General features: G+C 44.8%; 1 protein-coding gene across 2 annotated transcripts in view; it reads left to right on the forward strand.

Moving 5' to 3' along the window:
• ACVR1C (activin A receptor type 1C) overlaps window positions 1-17,865 on the forward strand; it is a 1,080,214-nt gene that overhangs the window by 824,693 nt on the left and 237,656 nt on the right. For both annotated transcript variants that reach the window (XM_069225150.1, XM_069225149.1), the window contains exon 6: window positions 14,017-14,173. In XM_069225150.1, coding sequence (XP_069081251.1) covers window positions 14,017-14,173 — 157 coding nt within the window. The remainder of the gene's footprint in view (window positions 1-14,016; window positions 14,174-17,865) is intronic.

Raw genomic sequence — 17,865 nt, forward strand, 5'->3', positions numbered from 1 at the left:
AGTCATTTTTTTCTAGCGGGAAACTACCTTGCGTCAATGAGATGCAAGGTAGGCATTCCCGGGCAAAAAATTACTCTAAGGCCCAGGCGCCTTATTTATCCCCGTGCAAAAAATGTGCACGGGAGGGAGGCAGGCCTAAATAATGTCACTAAGATTGCTTAGCGCCATTATTTATCGCCTGGGTCAGGGCAGGCATTAGGGGACCTGTGGGCCTATTTCCATGGTGGAACACCATGGAATAAGTCCACCGGTGCCCTCCCCGGACCCCACGGACACCCCCACTCACACCAGAGGGACAGCGGAGGATGGAGAACTCTACCACAGGTGAGTACAGGTAAGTAGAGGTGAGTATTTTATTATTTGTTTAAATGTGCCATTGGGGGCCCTGAAATGGGCCCCCGTACATATCACGGGGTGCAATGGTCATGTCCAGGGAACCCTTGTCCACTGTGCAGGCCATTGGAGGGGTGAGCATGACTCTTTCATAAGACAGGAGTCATGTGGTATGGTAGGTTTAGCGTCAAGAAATGGTGCTAGGCTGGTTAGAGTAATCTTTTTTTACTCTAACCTGCCTAACATAATTTTTAGGTGTGAAACTCCCTTCTCCCATACCGCCACCTCCACCCGGCTAACGTCATTTTCCATGATGTTAGCCCACCCTTTGTACTGGATTGCACCATTCCATAAATAAAATGCCCGGACAGCGTCTTGGAATGGCACTAGCCGATGGTAAACATTTTCCCGCAAAACTGCGTTAGCGCAGTTTTGCATGAAAAAGTATAAATTTGGGCCTAGGTGTCCCAAGTACACCATGGAGCCCTGCCCAATCTGGTACTTACTGGCCTTGATTGTTAAGCCTGCCTGTTGCAGGGCCTGGAGCACCTCTTGGAGGTGGAGCAGGTGTTCCTCCCAGCTGGAACTGTAGATGGCAATGTCATCTAGATAGGCGGCGCAGAAGACATCTTTACCGGCCAGGACCCTGTTATCCAACCTCTGCAAGGTAACAGTGGCATTTTTCAAACCAAAGGGTATCACTCTGAACTGGTAATGTCCCTCAGGAGTTGGAAAAGCAGATCTCTCATTGGCCCCCTCAGTCAAGGCGATCTGCCTGTACCCTGCTGTGAGATCAAAAGTACTGAGGAATTTGGCAGCACCTAGCCAGTCTATGAGCTCATCAGCTCGGGGATGGGATGAGCATCAGTTTTAATCATGACTGAATTGAGACCCCGATAATCCATGCAGAACCTAAGTTCTGGCTTGGAACCGGTTGGGGCAGCCTTTGGTACCAGCACCACAGGGCTGGACCATGGACTGCTGGATTTCTCAATTACCCCCAGAGCTAACATCCTGGCAACTTCATCCTTGATATAGGCCTTCACCATGTCTGACAACCTGTAAATGTTATTCTTTACAGGGGGGCTGTCTCCTGTGTCAAGATCATGGACACACAAGTTTGTGATTCCAGGGGTGAGGAAAAACATGGAGGAGTTCTGATCCAGCAGCTGGTAGCAGTCCCCTTGCTGGTCAAGGGTCAGGGAGTCAGAGAGATTGACACCCTCCACTGACCCATCACCTTCCTGGCCAGAGAGGAGGTCTGGGAGAGGTTCACTCTCCTCCTCCACACTCTCATCTGTCACCAGAAGTATGTTGACTTCAGTCCTCTCAAAATGAGGCTTCAGTCTATTCACATGGAGCACCCTTAGGGGGTTCCTAGGGGACTGGAAGTCCACTAAGTAAGTGGCTTCTCCTTTGCCCTCCTTTATCTCATATGGTCCAGTCCAGATGTCCTGGAGAGCTCTAGCCTCTACTGGCTCCATCACCCATACTTTTTCTCCAGGCTGAAACTCCACTTGGCGGTCTTCTGGTCATACCAGCGTTTCATAACCTCTTGACTGGCCTCAAGGTTGCTCTTGGCCTTCTTCCAGAAGGGATGCATCTGGTTGTGGAGGGCCAGCATCTAGCTGACAACATCCTATGGGGGTGCCTTGTGAGCTTTCTCCCACCCCTCTTTCACAATGCTTAAGGGTCCCCTGACAGGGTACCCATAGAGAAGCTCAAAGGGACTGATCCCTACCCCCTCCTGGGGTACCGTTCTATAAGTAAGTAAAGAGAAGGCATGGCAAGAGGATGTCCCACTTATGCCTCAATGCCTCAGGGAGGCCTGTGATCATGCCCTTCAAGGTCTTGTGAATCTCGCCACAAGACCATTGAATTGAGGATGATAGGGTATGGTGAACTTGTAGGTCACCCTACATGCATCCCGCATGGACTTTATGTATGCAGACATGAGGTTTGTGCCTCTGTCAGACACAATCTCCTTTGGAAATCCCACACGAGTAAAGATCTCCATTAGAGTTCTGGTCACCACCTGTGCAGTTACCTTCCTCAGTGGGATTGCCTCTGGGTAGTGGGTGGCATAGTCCACCAAAACCAGATAAACGTATTGCCTAGGGCAGTTTTGGGGTCCAATGGACTGATTATGTAAACGCCAACCATTTCAAAGGGGGTGCCAACGATGGGGAGTGGGATCAGGGGGGCCTTTAGCCTTTTCCTGGACTTCCCACTGGCCTGGCAGGTAGGACAGGACCTACAGAATGCATCTGAGACTGTTGGCATTCGGGCCAATAGAAGTGAGTGACAAGCCTGGCAAAGGTCTTGTCTTGCCCTAAATGTCCTGCCAGGCAAATGTCGTAAGCCAGGCCCAGATGAAAGGTCCGGTGACACTGGGGGACCACCAACACATGTGCAGCCCCAGCCTCTGGTACCTTAGGCTCACTGTAAAGGAGATAATTTTCCCAATAGATAAGGTGATCCACAGAGGTTTAACCTGCTGCTGGGGCCTGTTGCCTCAAGTCCACAAGTGTGGGGCACTCTTTCTGCACCTTGCAGAATTCTTCCCTAGTTGGTCCACACTCAACTTGCCAGCCAGCAAGCTGAAGGTGTCCGCCCCTCTTGGCGCAGAGGCCTCCTCCCCAGGGACCCCATCAACCACGGTGGGAACTTCTTGGACTGGTATCCCACACCCCTTGCCCCCCTCCTTGGCAGCTGTCTGGACCATTCTTCCAGGCTCAAGATGCCCTTGACTCCCCTCCTGGGCAGCCATGGACCGTGTGGTCATGCAGACCCACTCAGGCAATCCTAACATCTCCAAGTGAGACCTTAGCTCTACCTCCCTCCAGGTAGTGTGCTCAAGGTAATTGGCTAACAGACAATCTACAGGCATGTCAGGTCTCATAGCTACTTTGAGATACCAGATACACCCCCACCCACTCAATGGGAACCAGAGCTACTGGTAGGTGGCTCTCACAATTGTCAGTGACTATGACTTGGTAGAATGTGTTTGGTAGGACCTGCTCTGCTGACACCAGCTGCCCCTTGACAGCAGTCATGCTGGCTCCTGTGTCAGGCAGAGCCTCCACTTGTTGCCTAATAATGGTGACCCACTGCCTATACTTGGAAGTACTTGCCGGTATGTGGGATTTTGCCACCATTTCTGCAACCCCCAGGGACACTAGAGTTACCTCTGTCTGTTCCCCAAAACTAACTAGGACTACCTCCTCCCCGAGCCCTACACTAGCCAAACCAGGTGGTCTGCCCTCCAATGGGGGGGCTGTGCCTTCTTTGGACATCTGAAGTCACCCTTAGAGTGACCATACTTAAAACACTCTATGCATTGAAGTACAAACCTTCCTGTCTTATGGTTAAAGAACCCTTTATTTTAAAGAATCAGACTGGGGCTAATTTCCACTATTCCCTTGAGAATTATTTTGGGGGCCTTTTTCCTTATTTAAAAAATGTTCTCCCCCTCTTTCCTCTGTTGAGGACCCGGACCACCTTTGTTGGAGTCACCCCAGATAGCTTTTTGGACACTCTTGTGTTCGTTCACAGGTCCGCCTCCTCAGCAAGCTTCCTGGGATCAATCAGCTTACTGTCAACTAGGTGCTGGCACAACTCTGTAACAAATGTTGAGCATATGCTCTCTCAGGATCAAATTGTGCAAACCCATGTAATCATTTACTTTACTGCCCCTCACCCAGCCATTCAGAGCCTTACTAGAAAAATCAACAAAGCCTACCCAGGTTTATTTGGGGAGCTTGCTACTGTCCCTGAAATGTTGCCAATACTTTTCAGGGGTCAGTCCAAATTTGGCAAGTAAGATGGCCTTCTTATGGGTATACTTGGTCTGGTCTCCAACCTCTAATGTGAGAAGTGTGTCCCTCCCAAGTGTTGGCACGTGTTTCCACAAGCCCGTCCCACCATTGCTCTTCAGGAACCCATGAGCTCATAGTGCAACTTCATATACGGAACACCACTTATCAATGTCATCTCCCACCACATAACTTGGCACATTTTTTACTCCAGCAGGTCCTGTATGTATGCTGCCACCATCACTGCTGGACTCAAACTGCCTAGCCTTGATGTCCAGCACTTTAATACTCAGTTCATGAACTAGCAATAGTTTATTTTCTGCCAAGGCCCTCTCAGCGTTCCTTTCCTCTGCCTCCATTTGCAATCTGGCCACCTGTAGCCTGAATTCTCTCTTCTCTCTCCTTTCCTCTGTGGTCAGGCTGTGATTTGAGATACGGCTCCCTGCTTTCTCAGGGGGCACACATTCAAGGGTATCACCCCCCACTACTGGTGGGAAATCCTCAGGAGAGCCATCCACTTGCTCTATCAACTCAACATGCTCTTGTGAACGGGATTCTGCCCAGGCCCTCAGCGTCTTTTGGTACTCCTCATTCTTGGAGGCTCACTGGGTAGGTACTCCCATCCCCTTGCAGAACCATTTCAGCTGGCTGACAGTGTATGCCTCCAGCTTGTCTAGCTCAAACTCTCCAGCTCCTCCTTGGGACCCAGCCAGAAACATGTTGTATAGGATTAGATTACAAAATGTCCAGTAGAAAGGGTTTCATAAAATGAAACAATTCAGAAAATGATCTTTGACTGTGGGTGGCTAGTGTTCACGTAGCTATTGTATGGTACTGCACAAAGACAAGTTCTATCCTGCTGCTGCCACCAGTGTTAGAAATGGGGCCTCTAGTTGGCAGAGGTGTACACCCATGTCCAATTAGGGACCACAATCCTAGTCAGAGTAAGTCACAACACAATGCAAATTATCCTATGCCCACCCTCTGGTAGCTTGGCACGGAGAAGTCAGGCTTAACTTAGAAGACAATGTGTAAAGTATTTGTGCAGGACTTATATCATAACACAGTGAAAACACCACAAAAATACACCACACGGGTTTGGGAAAATAGGGAATATTTATCTGAATAAAATACTTTTGAAATGATGAACATCCAATGTACACAAGCAAAGTTATGAATTTTTTAAGATTAAGTTCAACTAAAGCACATAGAAACACAATAGCTCCAACTGGGGCTATGACAGCATTGTTGACGGAGTTGTTTCCCAACAATCCAACACCACCGGTGCTGGTCACGGAGTCACACGGATCCCCAGGTACAGTATCTTTTGAAAACGAAGAACAAGGACTTCGCATGGAGTCGGAAAGAGGCGTCGCTAGAGTTGGTGCTGCGTCAGTCCCTTAATTCATATTCTTCTACAGCACAGCTCAATCAAATGGCTCTTCAATAAGCCACTGTATCATCTTTTTTCTAAAGTGTTCTCCCTGGAGCGACAAAATCTTTCTAATTTGTGTTCTATTTCTCACCTATTCGCACCAGCATCAAACATGGCAAACAATGTCACCGCCCAACACTCTGGACCCGGTCTTTCACCTAGCTTGTCTCACAGAGTCTGTGCTAGTCACAGTCCTGGATGGCATTTGAGAGTGCATATACTATGACATCATCACATTCTTGATCATTTTGGATCTGGGTTTAGCACTGTGAAGCCTTCCAGTCTTCAGATCACCATTAGGCTTGAAGAAAATGTGAGGGATACCTTTTCCTGATTCGGAGATTGTGTCTGCAGCATCTTAGGCTAAATGGCTACAAGCACATTAAAACTGCTTTTAATTGTGGCGGGACCCCCTTGAAATAGGAGCTCTCCTTGTTGGCCATATCAGTTGGAGGCCAGGTCACTCCAGAGATATGGATGTGTAGCATGGGTGTAAGTATAGTTTAAAGTTTCTTAAGATATAGGTAAGGCACACAGACATCTATTCGAATCCCGATCCAACTCCAACTTCCAGACACCAATTTCAACTGTCCCTTCAACTGTCACTTTAGAAACTTTCATGCACCCCATTCCATATGCAGCACTCTATGCAGAAAGAAAGAGATTGTTCTACAGCCATATGAATGAGCAACATGAGTTGTAGTGTGGAAAATATCAAGAGGCCTGTGACCATAACACATTTCCCCACATAACAACTGAATGAAAAACAACAAAACAAATTGATGTGACATTACTTATGAAGCAATTCTTGTAGGATTCTCTAAGATGGTTTCCTGTGTCAAGGAGGACACTTCACCCTTTCAGTAATGGACTGGTGCACCTCAGACTGATGAGAGAGACTCATGTGGGAAGTATGTGATTTTTGTCCTTCGGTACAAAAGTGACAAGATTCAGGAGTTACAGTAGTGCTTGGTTTAAATCTTTCTTCTATTCTGGAAATTGATTCAGCAATTTCCTTTAGATCTCCAGCGGCTACTGCTACAGTGGAAGTGAAATCAGCCCAGCTCAGTTCAGCTCCGAAACCAAAGACCAGCCTGCTCTTTAGGTAAAGTAAAGTAGTTTATTACGCATACACAGAGACTGAACAGCCTGGGAGATCAAGCCCGAACAGTCTAAAGAAGGAAGTAATACATGATCTTTTATACTATCAAACCACAAACCAATTTGTACATTTCATTGGTTCTTGACATTGACTTATGATCATTTCTTCAACATTGCTAAAGTTGTTACTGTTAATTCTTCATAACGCACCATAAATGGAGATTAAAAGCATAGACAAGGAAATTACATAATATGTCCTACGTGTCTAATATTGCGTGATACATCTTGAGACAGAAATGAGAACAACACGTACAAAGGATGGTACTTTCCAGAAGGAAGATTGCTTCAGCTAGCATGCAGTGATATTTCATGGTGGCTGTTCTAATAGCAAGCCTTGCAACATAATGCGTTCCGAGCAACAACAAAATATATTAGTAAGCACAGTTCATGTTGGTTAAAAGTTGTTCAGTATAAACAGGCCTGGTTGTCATTGGGTATCACAGGGCCCGACAGGCCCAAAATGGGTCCCAGGAGAATGCGATTCGGCATTCTGCCCTCCGAAACTCAATGACAACCTAAACTTTGTGATGGAGGGGTGTCATTTCGATAGTGTTGCCACCCCTGGCATTACCCTCACTGCCTAGTTGGCAGTGATGCACAGTATCCTTGCAGCAGACATTCTTTATAAGGATTTTCAGGAAGGAGGGACAAACTATTATCAGCACACACAAGGTTATTATCTCCACTACCCCTGTTACCAGCACTTCTATCAGCCATGATCCCCAACCACGGAACCATGCTGCAATTGTCCCCAGTATTCCTCTGACATCTGTGAAATCTGGCACTTCCTTTGCCCCCTTTTCTACCTTCTTTATCTCTTCTATTGCCCCTCTTATATTACCGCTGTTGTCCGGAATATGTATGCAGCATTCTTGATGGATCATGTGACATACATCACTATCTTTTGCTAGAATGATGTCTAACGCAAGTCTATTTTGAATTACAACAGCTCTTAGATCTGTAAGTTCTTCAGTAATATTTCCTAAGGCTGCAGCTGTGGAGCTCTCCACTTTTTCCACTAATCCTGCTAATTTGTGTATTTGATACTCTGAAAGCATGACCCCCAGTGGTGGCATCAGTACTCCTAATGTGGCTATAGCCTTATCTATCCAAGAGGGGGTCCTCCTTCTGTGCATTCTCTGGGGGGTGTCATCTATTATTTGGGCCAAATCTGTAACATGGGAAATGCAAGGTAATACAAACGCCAGGTAGCAGCTGCCACGCCATCCTGCTGGCAGCTTAAAATATGTAGACGTTCCACACACAAAAAATATACCTTGTGGTACTGAGATGGCTTCCCACAAGCCCTTGGGGCCGTCTAGTATTTTGCCTAAATTGGAATATTTGTAGCATTCGCTGACCCCCACATCTTTATTGATGTTGTAAAATATACTGGTGTTAGTACATGTCACCGATGTAGGAGAGAATACGTGCAAGTATGTGAAAACTAGGCATACTTCACTAGTCAACATATTTTCCACTGGGGCACTGCCCGTGTGGAATCAAATGCAATATGGTGCCTTTTTCTTCTCATTTATGCCAAGAGATGGTGTTTTCACCTCTCTAGATGTCTTGACTTTTACATATCCCTTGTCCCTTTCTTCGTTATATGTGGCAAGGAGTTCCTTCTTTCCCTGTCGAGGGACCAATTTCCCACATACTGTTTCATTTGCCTGTTTTTGTTTTCTACTGTCTCTTTTCCCTTCTACACGTTCTTTTGTTACTTTCCTTCGTACTCTGATGTTACTTTAACTTCTTTTCCATAATATTGTTCACCATATGGCATGCAACATATTGGCTAAGCGGGATGTGCGTGTCATTTGTAGTCCCCAGGACAGTAGTGGGCAGGTGGGTGCATATATACCAATCTGAGACATTTGCAACTTCTTTATATAATCTAACCATTTGTACAAATGCATTATCAGCATATGTTTCCTCATTGTCATCCCAAAATGTTTGTCCCCTGCCTCCCACTTCTTCCATCAGTCTTCTGTTCCTTCCCTTTGACGTATTCACAAGCCCTTGTTCACTTTTATTTATATAATTGTCCTCATCTAAAAATGGTATGTATATATCATTTGCATATATTATTAGTATTATTGTCAATATTATTCCTGGAACTGGGGTACATATGGCAGTCAACACCGCAGGCCACATCCTTTCTTCTTTCTTTCTTCCAGGCATGATGTTTGTTATCAATGAAATAATATCACAGTCTGTTCTTTTTATTCAGTTCTTGATCCTTCTGTTTCCTCTGTGGCACCTCACAGAGTGGTGTCAGAGGTTAACTAGCACTTGACACCAATCAAGGTACTTTGTGGCTGTATCCTGGCAGGACCCGCTTGCACCCTTTATCTTCCGAGGTGTGCAGCACGAGCAGTCCTGTGAGGAGTCACCGCAGGACCCGCTTGCACCTCCTTGCTCCTTCATGGGGGCGCAGCACGAGCAGTCATTTTAGTGTTGGCTTGTGTGGCTGGTCAATCGAAGATTGTACCTCTGCAGTGGTGATGAAGCTTTCATGGGCACCACAGGTGGCTGCTGGAGATCCGTTGATCTGGCGGCCTTCTTGGTGTGTGAGCTGTGGGTCCATAATGTCAGCCCCTCACACTTGACCGCCTTGGCTGTTGTTAATAGGACCTGGTAGGTTCCTTTCCACCTTGGTCGTAGGCAGTGGCGTCTGGTGTGGGCCTTGACCCACACCCAATCTCCTGGCTGCAGTCTGTGATCTGGCGGTGTTTCTTCTTCTGAAAAGGCCTGCAGCACGTGGTGGTGGAGATAATGTAATGTCCCTGTTATTTTTCTGCAATATTGTAGCAATTGATCATCTGTGACTGCCAGTGGCATGACTGACATGTGGGCTTATATGTGCATGGGGCGCCCAAATACCACCTGATGGGGACATAATTTCGTAACCATGTCGGGGGTGCTTCTCATAGCAAGCAACAGCAGCGACAGTGCATCAATCAAGATAGTTCAGCTGCTGCACATATCTTTCCTATTTTGTTCCTTAGTACCCCATTTTTCCTCTCAACAGCTCCCGTTGCAGATAGGTGGTACGCACAGTGCAACTTCTGTGTTATTCCTAACCCTTTACAAAAGCCCTGAATAACATGTGAAATGAATCCTGGTCCATTGTCAGAGGTTAAAAGAGAGGGTACCCCAAAGCGCGGTATCAGCTCTTTCAAAAGGCATTTAGCAACTGTCTGTGCATCGCAGTTCTTAGTGGGGTATGCTTACGTCCATTTGCTGTACATGCACACTTTTACTAGGACGTATCAGAATTTACGCCTAGTGGACAGTTCAATGAAATCCATTTGAAGACTTTCAAAAGGTCCGGGTGGTGGTGGGAAGTGGCCTGGAGCAGTTGGTGTACCTTTCTCTGTGTTGTACTGTGCACAGATGGTGCACTTCTTACATAAATGTTCTGCACATTGCCAGAATTTGGTATTGAACCAACACTGGGAAAACAGATGTATCATCCCATTCCTTCCCACAAGTGAGAGGCCATGGAAAAGGCGTGCCATAGCGGGAAGTAACGTGGATGGAAAACATATCTTACCATTTGGGGATACCCAAATTCCCTCTTTATACTTTCTGCAACCGCTTCTCCTCCATTCTTGTAATTCTGACTCCCCAGCCTGTTGTTGAACACTTTTGGGATCGAAATATGTTCTTTCTTCCTTAGCCAGTGTGGCAGGTGTGACCTGTACCTTTCGTAGTCACACCCACTTAGTGCTATTCTTCGTGCTTCCCTGTCAACGAGTGCGTTCCCCATGGAAATGTAATCCCTTACAGAGGTGTGTAATGTACATTTTACAATTGCAATCCTTTTGGGCAGGAGTAGAGCTTGCTACAAATCAGCAATTAGTGATGCGTGTTGTATGTGTTGGCCAGCCGGGGTGAGGAATACCCTCATTGCCCATAACTGGCCAAAGTCATGTGTGACCCAAAAAGCACATAGGCTGTCTGTGTAAAAATTTGCCAACCTTCCTTCTGCCAACTTGCATGCTCTTGTAATTCTGCTGCCTGGGCACTTTTTATTGTGGGTATCCTTCCTCCTTCCGGTAATCTTTTGGCCGTCCTTACAGCATAGGTGCCCTGCAGCATCCCAGTGTGGTCCCTAATGCATGACCCATTGACAAACAAATCACCCTGGCCATCTGGGAAAGGAGTGTCTCTGATGTCTGGTCTCACCTTTGTGTGCCTGTCGACCGCTATAATGCAGTAGTGGAAGGAGTTGTTTGTGGACGGGTCATCATGGTCATGCTTTGTAGGCAGAAGGGAGGAGAAATTCAATGTGGTGCATCTTTTAATCATTATGTGTGATGCCAGCAATGTCAGCTCGTATCGTGAGAGGCGAGCATTTGTTAGATGCTGAGTCTTAGTGGTGGTCAGTAGTGTATCAACTGCATGCGTGTGTGCCAGAACAATATTCTCTGATTGTTCTATTGCTACAGCAGTTTCTGCTACCGCCCTCAGGCATGGCGGAAGTTCTCCACCCCAGTATAGTGGAGAATTACCACTCTGGCCAGAGTATCCCTCCCCATCCCCTTCGCCAATGCCCTGCGCCCCAACCCCTCCCGGTTGGAGGCACAGGCGTCACAGCTCCTCGTGCTGTGACCCTAGACAACTCCTTCAGCAGTCTACCACACGCAGCCTCACCGGCTAGAGTCAACCACAAAGGACGACTGTCCGTGCTTAGTTGTGAAGAGAAAAGAAACTTCGGACTTATAATTAAAGAGGGAAGGAAATGCTACAATGAGACAGAAACAATAACATTAATATGAAGTCCCAGAATCCGACGAGTGGCGAATGGCCACCAACAGAAAGTCCGGAGCAACCACCGCAGAGAGGCCTTAACTCTTGGCATGCCAGCGAAGACAAAGGAGAAACATGACAAGAAAGAAGAGCAGGCTAAGAGGAACAGAGACTATCCAAATCATCCCCAACTCCATTATTAAGTTAATATGGTGCTCCACCACTTTCCCTCTTTTTTATGTGACTCACAAAAAAAACCACACAGCCGTGACAAGGAAGTGACAAATACTGACGACAGCCCCGGCTCCCAGTCCAGGAGGGGCCTTTCCAGCGCTCAGGAAAATACCACTGGTGCTGGTCCCCTCCCACACAGAGGCAGGAGCCAGGCTGGGGAGACCATCAGTCCGAACACGCATAATATGTTCAAGAATTGGCATAATTAAAATAAAAAGAAGCAGGATAATTGAACAGATTTTTATTCCCTTCTTCCTCTGTGATAGTTAAGTGTCTCTGATCCCTCAATTAGTAAACTGCTGCTACATATATTTTGCTTTTCAGTACCATGGTCCGGAGTATCCTCTTACGTCTGCCGCCTCGGTACAAAACAGTTGTAAAAACCATTATTAACTTTTATCTTGATTATGGTAACTCCCTTTATCTGGACCAGCCAAAATGTGTTCTTCCCTAATTACAAATTATTCAGCATTTGGCAGACCGTCCTTAGTATAACGTGTTGTTGAGTTTCATTGGCTCCTGGTGGCCTTCGTTTAACTTCCGTTCCTTTATGACATGGGCATGTCATGGCATCGTCTGAAAATGTTTTAGGATTATGTATATGCCTCATGCTCCTGTTTGGGATTGAGGAAACATTTTGTTTTCCCTTTTACAGTATAATTGCCTCACTCTCTTCTGAAAGTAAACACAAGCGTTGTTGTCTTTTCACAGGCTTGTAAGGTGCCAGCAGGCAAATACTAGAAATGCTTCATGATTTGTTTGTATATGCACTGTCTCGGACATAGGCTTCGCATCACATAAAGTGAGCCCTAGGAGCGTTATGTTACAACTGAGTCTGACACAGTTTTCGGCTGACTAGAGTCTTAAATAGATGAAGATCTGGAGAAGTGCTATTTTACCACCTTAGACAGTGGTAAATGGTTGATTGTAAAAAGGAACATTGCGGGCATGTGTAGCTTTTGGCTGGACATATAGCTGCATTTGTTAACCTACCTGAAGTAAACAGCTGAACTTATACACGACAGTTACAAAGCAACAATAACACAAGTAAGACATAACAGGGCACATCATCAGTCTACATCAACCTTAGAACAGAACAACAAAATCCAGCACAAAAATACGGCTGCACAAAAAGAAACAGAACAGTTCACCACCACAACATAATGCCACACGACAAATGTGCGCGTGTTCTTATTACGTATTACCATCTCCGGAATCATGTTTTCATAATATAATGTTAAAACATGTTTGCAGCAAGCAATGCCTTAGTACCACCAAGGACATTGGTGGGCAGTTAAAACATCTCTTTCTGCTACTGCCAGTATCCCTAATCTCTTCCTCTGACTAAGTTCTTCATATACATTCATTTTAAAACCCACGCTATCCTCTCCCCCTATTTTTTCATTACTTTTCATAATGTATTGGCTCAGCAAGATATTATTACTATTTGCCTTCCAGTAGCCTAGGGAAATTCATCAACCTATAAAAGTATGGTTTGGTATTTGCGGATGCCTTGCTTTTCTAATTCAACAAGGGCGCATTCCTAGACCTAAATCTGCAATCTGTTAACCTGTTGGTAGAATGGGAAAAGGCATAGTGTGCTTTGTGTTCGAATGTTCCGCGTTAAAATATTATGTTTGTGCAGAACCATTAGAGGCTGAGGGGCAAGTAGCCCACAGCATTTGAAAGATGACTTTTCTAAATTTAGCAGGAGTTCTACTCTGGGCCACCACCCGTAGATGTTTAGACATAAACAATCTATAGTACAAAATTAAACATGTCAATAAGTAGTTAGATATTGGTCGCAAAAAGAGATTAGAAACAATTTACTTTCAGGCAGATTAAAAATAAATGCTCTAGCTCAACATGTGTGCCTGCAGAAATAAACATATTGCCTTAAACATCTCCTTTCTCTGTTTATTTAGATAGAACAGATCAGAAAAGGGAAAGGCCAGTTTCATGTTCGTTGTTTAAACTGCAGCTTAAATTATGCTCTGTGTTCTGCATTTCCTCGTGGTTGCTCGCATTTTGACATCACAACCCAACTGTAATAACGTATTACAATTGAGCAGCAAAGTCAGTTCCTTATTACATGTGATTAGAGACGTCTCCCCTCTTCTTGCCGTCAAAATCCTTCTTTACCTCATGTAATGCAAGGGATTATGTTCTGCATACTGAAAAAACTCTGGTCTAGAGGAATTTGAGAATTCGATGCTTTACTCTTGTGTTTATCTCATCACTACAATTCAATGAAATGTTTCGTTTTCTTGTACCTTACAGGTAAACCTGCTATCGCACACAGAGACATAAAATCCAAAAATATTTTAGTGAAGACAAACGAGACTTGTGCCATTGCAGATTTAGGCCTGGCTGTGACACATGACTCAAAATTGAATACCATAGACATACCACTGAATCCAAGAGTCGGAACAAAAAGGTAAGAGCAGAGTATTCTATTGGTACATTTGATATCCTATGTCAGTATGTAGTGGAATGTGCAATATTCAATTCAATTAGCTTAATTCGGTCTTATTAAAATAGACGACAAAAGTACAATACAATCACATACAGCGAGACATAATAAAACAATAACAAATCATCTAAAATACTTGAGTAAAAATACATTCATAGTACATATAAGGCATCACCACCAAATTCAGTACATAAAATAGCATTGGTATGAAGCCTGCCAATGGGTTTCTTTAACATATCGACAAATCAGAGGAGAGTAATAAATAAAACTTGTAGTTCGCACAATATAGGTACGATCACGGTCAAAATCATATCTCATCTTTATATTAGACTTGCTATTAACACAGTACTTCGCAGTACTATGAAGATGTCTGGTCATCATACATAACATGTTAAATCAAGGCATACAAAAGGGTGCTGCCACGCTATAAAACTACCCAAGCGATTTTGTCTCCCTGAACACCAACTTCAAGAAGGTGTACACCGTAATCATAATCTCCTCTGAAACAACTGATTGAAGAAAGTGCAGTGCTTCTGTACAGTGGCGCAAGGAGTACTTAACCAGTTCAGATTTTAAAACAGACGAGCTGTGGTGAGAGTAAAAAGTACAGAAGAACATTACATGTAGAATGTTCTGTGCAGATTTTCCATCACATGGGCAAAGTGACAAGTCTTGTTACCAATCGTTACATTGGGGGAAGGTAGTTAATCTATGAAAGAGACTTAACCGGAACCTTAGAATAATAAAATGCTGGTAATGTGGTATGTTGAACAGCAAGAATTGCTAAGTGTCCCTAGATGGATTAAGTTGCATATAAAAGTCCACACTGGAAAGTACCAATACCCTTGTCCACCTCTCTTCCTCCCAATGAGCAGAACACATGGCTCTAAGTGTTTTTTGAGTAATGTAGGCAAGTATCGTAGAGTGCCTGTGAACAAATCCTGACTACCCAATGTCATGGTCAACTCCCTAATTCCCCCTCAGCCACGGAATCTCTAGTCTTCGGGACAGGGTCAAACAATCCTCAATTAACAATCTATTAATGGGGACCCTTCACCAAAACATTACTGAGCGGGTTCTAAGGACATCTTCAATGTGTTGAAGCACTATTTCCTAAAGGGTGATAAAGGAGGTGATGGATGATGGGAGAGCCAGGAGACTACATATACATTCATTTTCTGTGACCTTTAGGGGGTGCTGCCTGTACACCACAGATTCCTGCCCCACATGTTGTTACACCAACACATTTTGCACAATGTATGGCTAGCATATGGACAAGTGATCTTTTGCCTAGTTTTGCCAGAAAGGAGAAGACAGCATTAATGCTTCTTGCTAATGGCTTATTACTAATTTCTAACTGTGACTACCAGGATCCCACACAGTTAAACATCACACCTAGGTAACTAAAGTTATCATGTTTGACACGAGTGGTGTGTTGTGGAGTGAAAAAGTTGGTTTCATGACCTTCCTTTATCCACAGGACATTTCAAAGGATTTGCTCATATTAATCCTCATGTCATGCTCCTCCATAAAGCTGCAAAGGTTTCCAAGTGCTGCTGGAATGCGATAGGTGTGTAGCCCATGATGATGGCATTGTTGACATAAAATACAGCCAATATTGGAAGTTTCCCAAACTGGGGCATATCACCGCACCTAGATAGAATATCCCTCTCCAGATGGTTAATATAGAGGGAGATTACGGAGGGTACAAGGACACATCCTTGCTTAAACCCCCTGTGCACCCTAATCCTCTAGGTGCACTCCCCCTCCAACCCAAACTTACAACAGTGCTGGAATTACAGTAGATTTCTCTGATGGTATTGATAATGGATCTGTCAATATCCAGGTATTTCATTATGCCCCAGGATCTAAAATGTGAGACATGATCAAAGGCACTACACAGGTCCATGAAATCCAAGGGCAGTGCTCCACGCTTTGCAATAGTGTGTTTGCCTAGAAAAAGGCATAGAATGAGACATTGGTCTTCTGTCTCCATTCCTCTCCTAAACCTGTACTGGACGTCGGATCGAGTGCCACTCTCCTCAGCCCAAGCCTCGAGGCTGGAGAGTAAGACACAGCCCAGTATCTTCCCTTTGGACTCCAGGAGAGAGATTGGACTGTAGCAGCCGGCCTCCTCACTAATACCCTTTTTAAAAATCAGAACAATTACTGAGTTGGACCATGACGGTATCTTGGTGAAAAAGCTGACAGCTCTTAGAACGTTTGTTACTAAGGGGCCCACAAATCTAAACTGCTCTTAAAGAGATCTAAGGTCACCCCATCCGGGCTCAGGGCCTTGCCACTAGGGTTGTTCCTAAAAGCCACTATCACCTCTTCCAGCAAGGGACAAAACTTTGATAGAAAACATTCCTGTGGTGGCAGTGAGAAATCACCGTCACTGCCTAGGACATCACCAATGGAGAAGACCTCCCCAAAGAAAGTGGCCCACTCATGGCTCATTATGCCAGATTCAATCATAGGTTCTATACTGTTGAGAAATGATTGATTAATAATGCTCCAGAAAGTCTTCTATTACTTCATGTGCGAGGTTTCCTGAAGGTCCTCCCAGGCTTTTAATCTGAGGACGTCTTTCCTTCCATTAATCACCATTTTATAGGTCTTTCCACAAAGTGCAACGTCAGAGTCGGACCTGCTCTTCTCTTTTTATGAGACCTGGAGCTCCCTGCATCAAACTAGCCCTTTTTCTTACTGGGCCCTCACATGCTTCTCTACGTAGAAACCTTGCAACTGCCTCTGAAAGAGCGAGGAAGGCTTACATTATGCTAGCTTCATTGACCTCCGCCTCTAAGCTGAACTCAAACCGGGTGCAATTACCCATAACCTGTTGGGACATAAAGGTATCAGTCTTTATATGTTTTCACTTAATGTGGGTGACTCTTTTCCTTTGCACAGTAATCCTGGTGATTCTTCTGTTCCAACCAATTAGAGATATCCAAAACAAGGCTTTAAGGGAGATGATCGCTAAGTGCGACAGTATGTAGTTGATGTCTCCCCGCTGTAGTTGCTTAATTAGCAGCCAGTAGGATAAAGTCAATTCCTGATCCCTCGCCCTTCTCCACAAAAGCCCTTGGGAAGGAACCATTCATAGCACCTTACTCATTAGCAGAGCACGTATTGAATTTCGTCAACAAATAATGAATTAAAAAATTCAAAGCAGTTCCTTTAATATCAGTTAAATCATAAGCATCTTTTTATGCAGGAGAGCAAACATGAGCATTAAAATCCACCCCCACATCAGACCCGGCTCACTACGACTTCTAGGACTAAGTGAATCCAAGTTGAGAACTGGATTTGACACTACACAACCTTTGTCTGCTGTTGGAATATTATTGTAAAAAATAATGATGCCCAACTGATAACCTGGATCAAATTCCAGGCCAAGGACCTGATAAAAGGATGTGCTATCTATATAAGGAAAGAGCTTGACATTGACCAAAGTTGAGATGTATATCACCAAGCCCATGTACCTAGGACAGCCGGATATGAAGGGAGTTACTGGTAAGTGAAACCTTTTAAATCTGTTAATATGAACAGGAGACACAGTTCATGTTCCCTGAAAACATAATATCATAAAGGAGCACACAAAGTTTGTTCATCTCTGATTCTTGATTTTCCCTTTAATTCTGGTGACCTTC

The sequence above is a fragment of the Pleurodeles waltl genome, chromosome 3_1 (assembly GCF_031143425.1).
Source record: "Pleurodeles waltl isolate 20211129_DDA chromosome 3_1, aPleWal1.hap1.20221129, whole genome shotgun sequence".
In the NCBI taxonomy this organism is placed as follows: Eukaryota; Metazoa; Chordata; class Amphibia; order Caudata; family Salamandridae; genus Pleurodeles; species Pleurodeles waltl.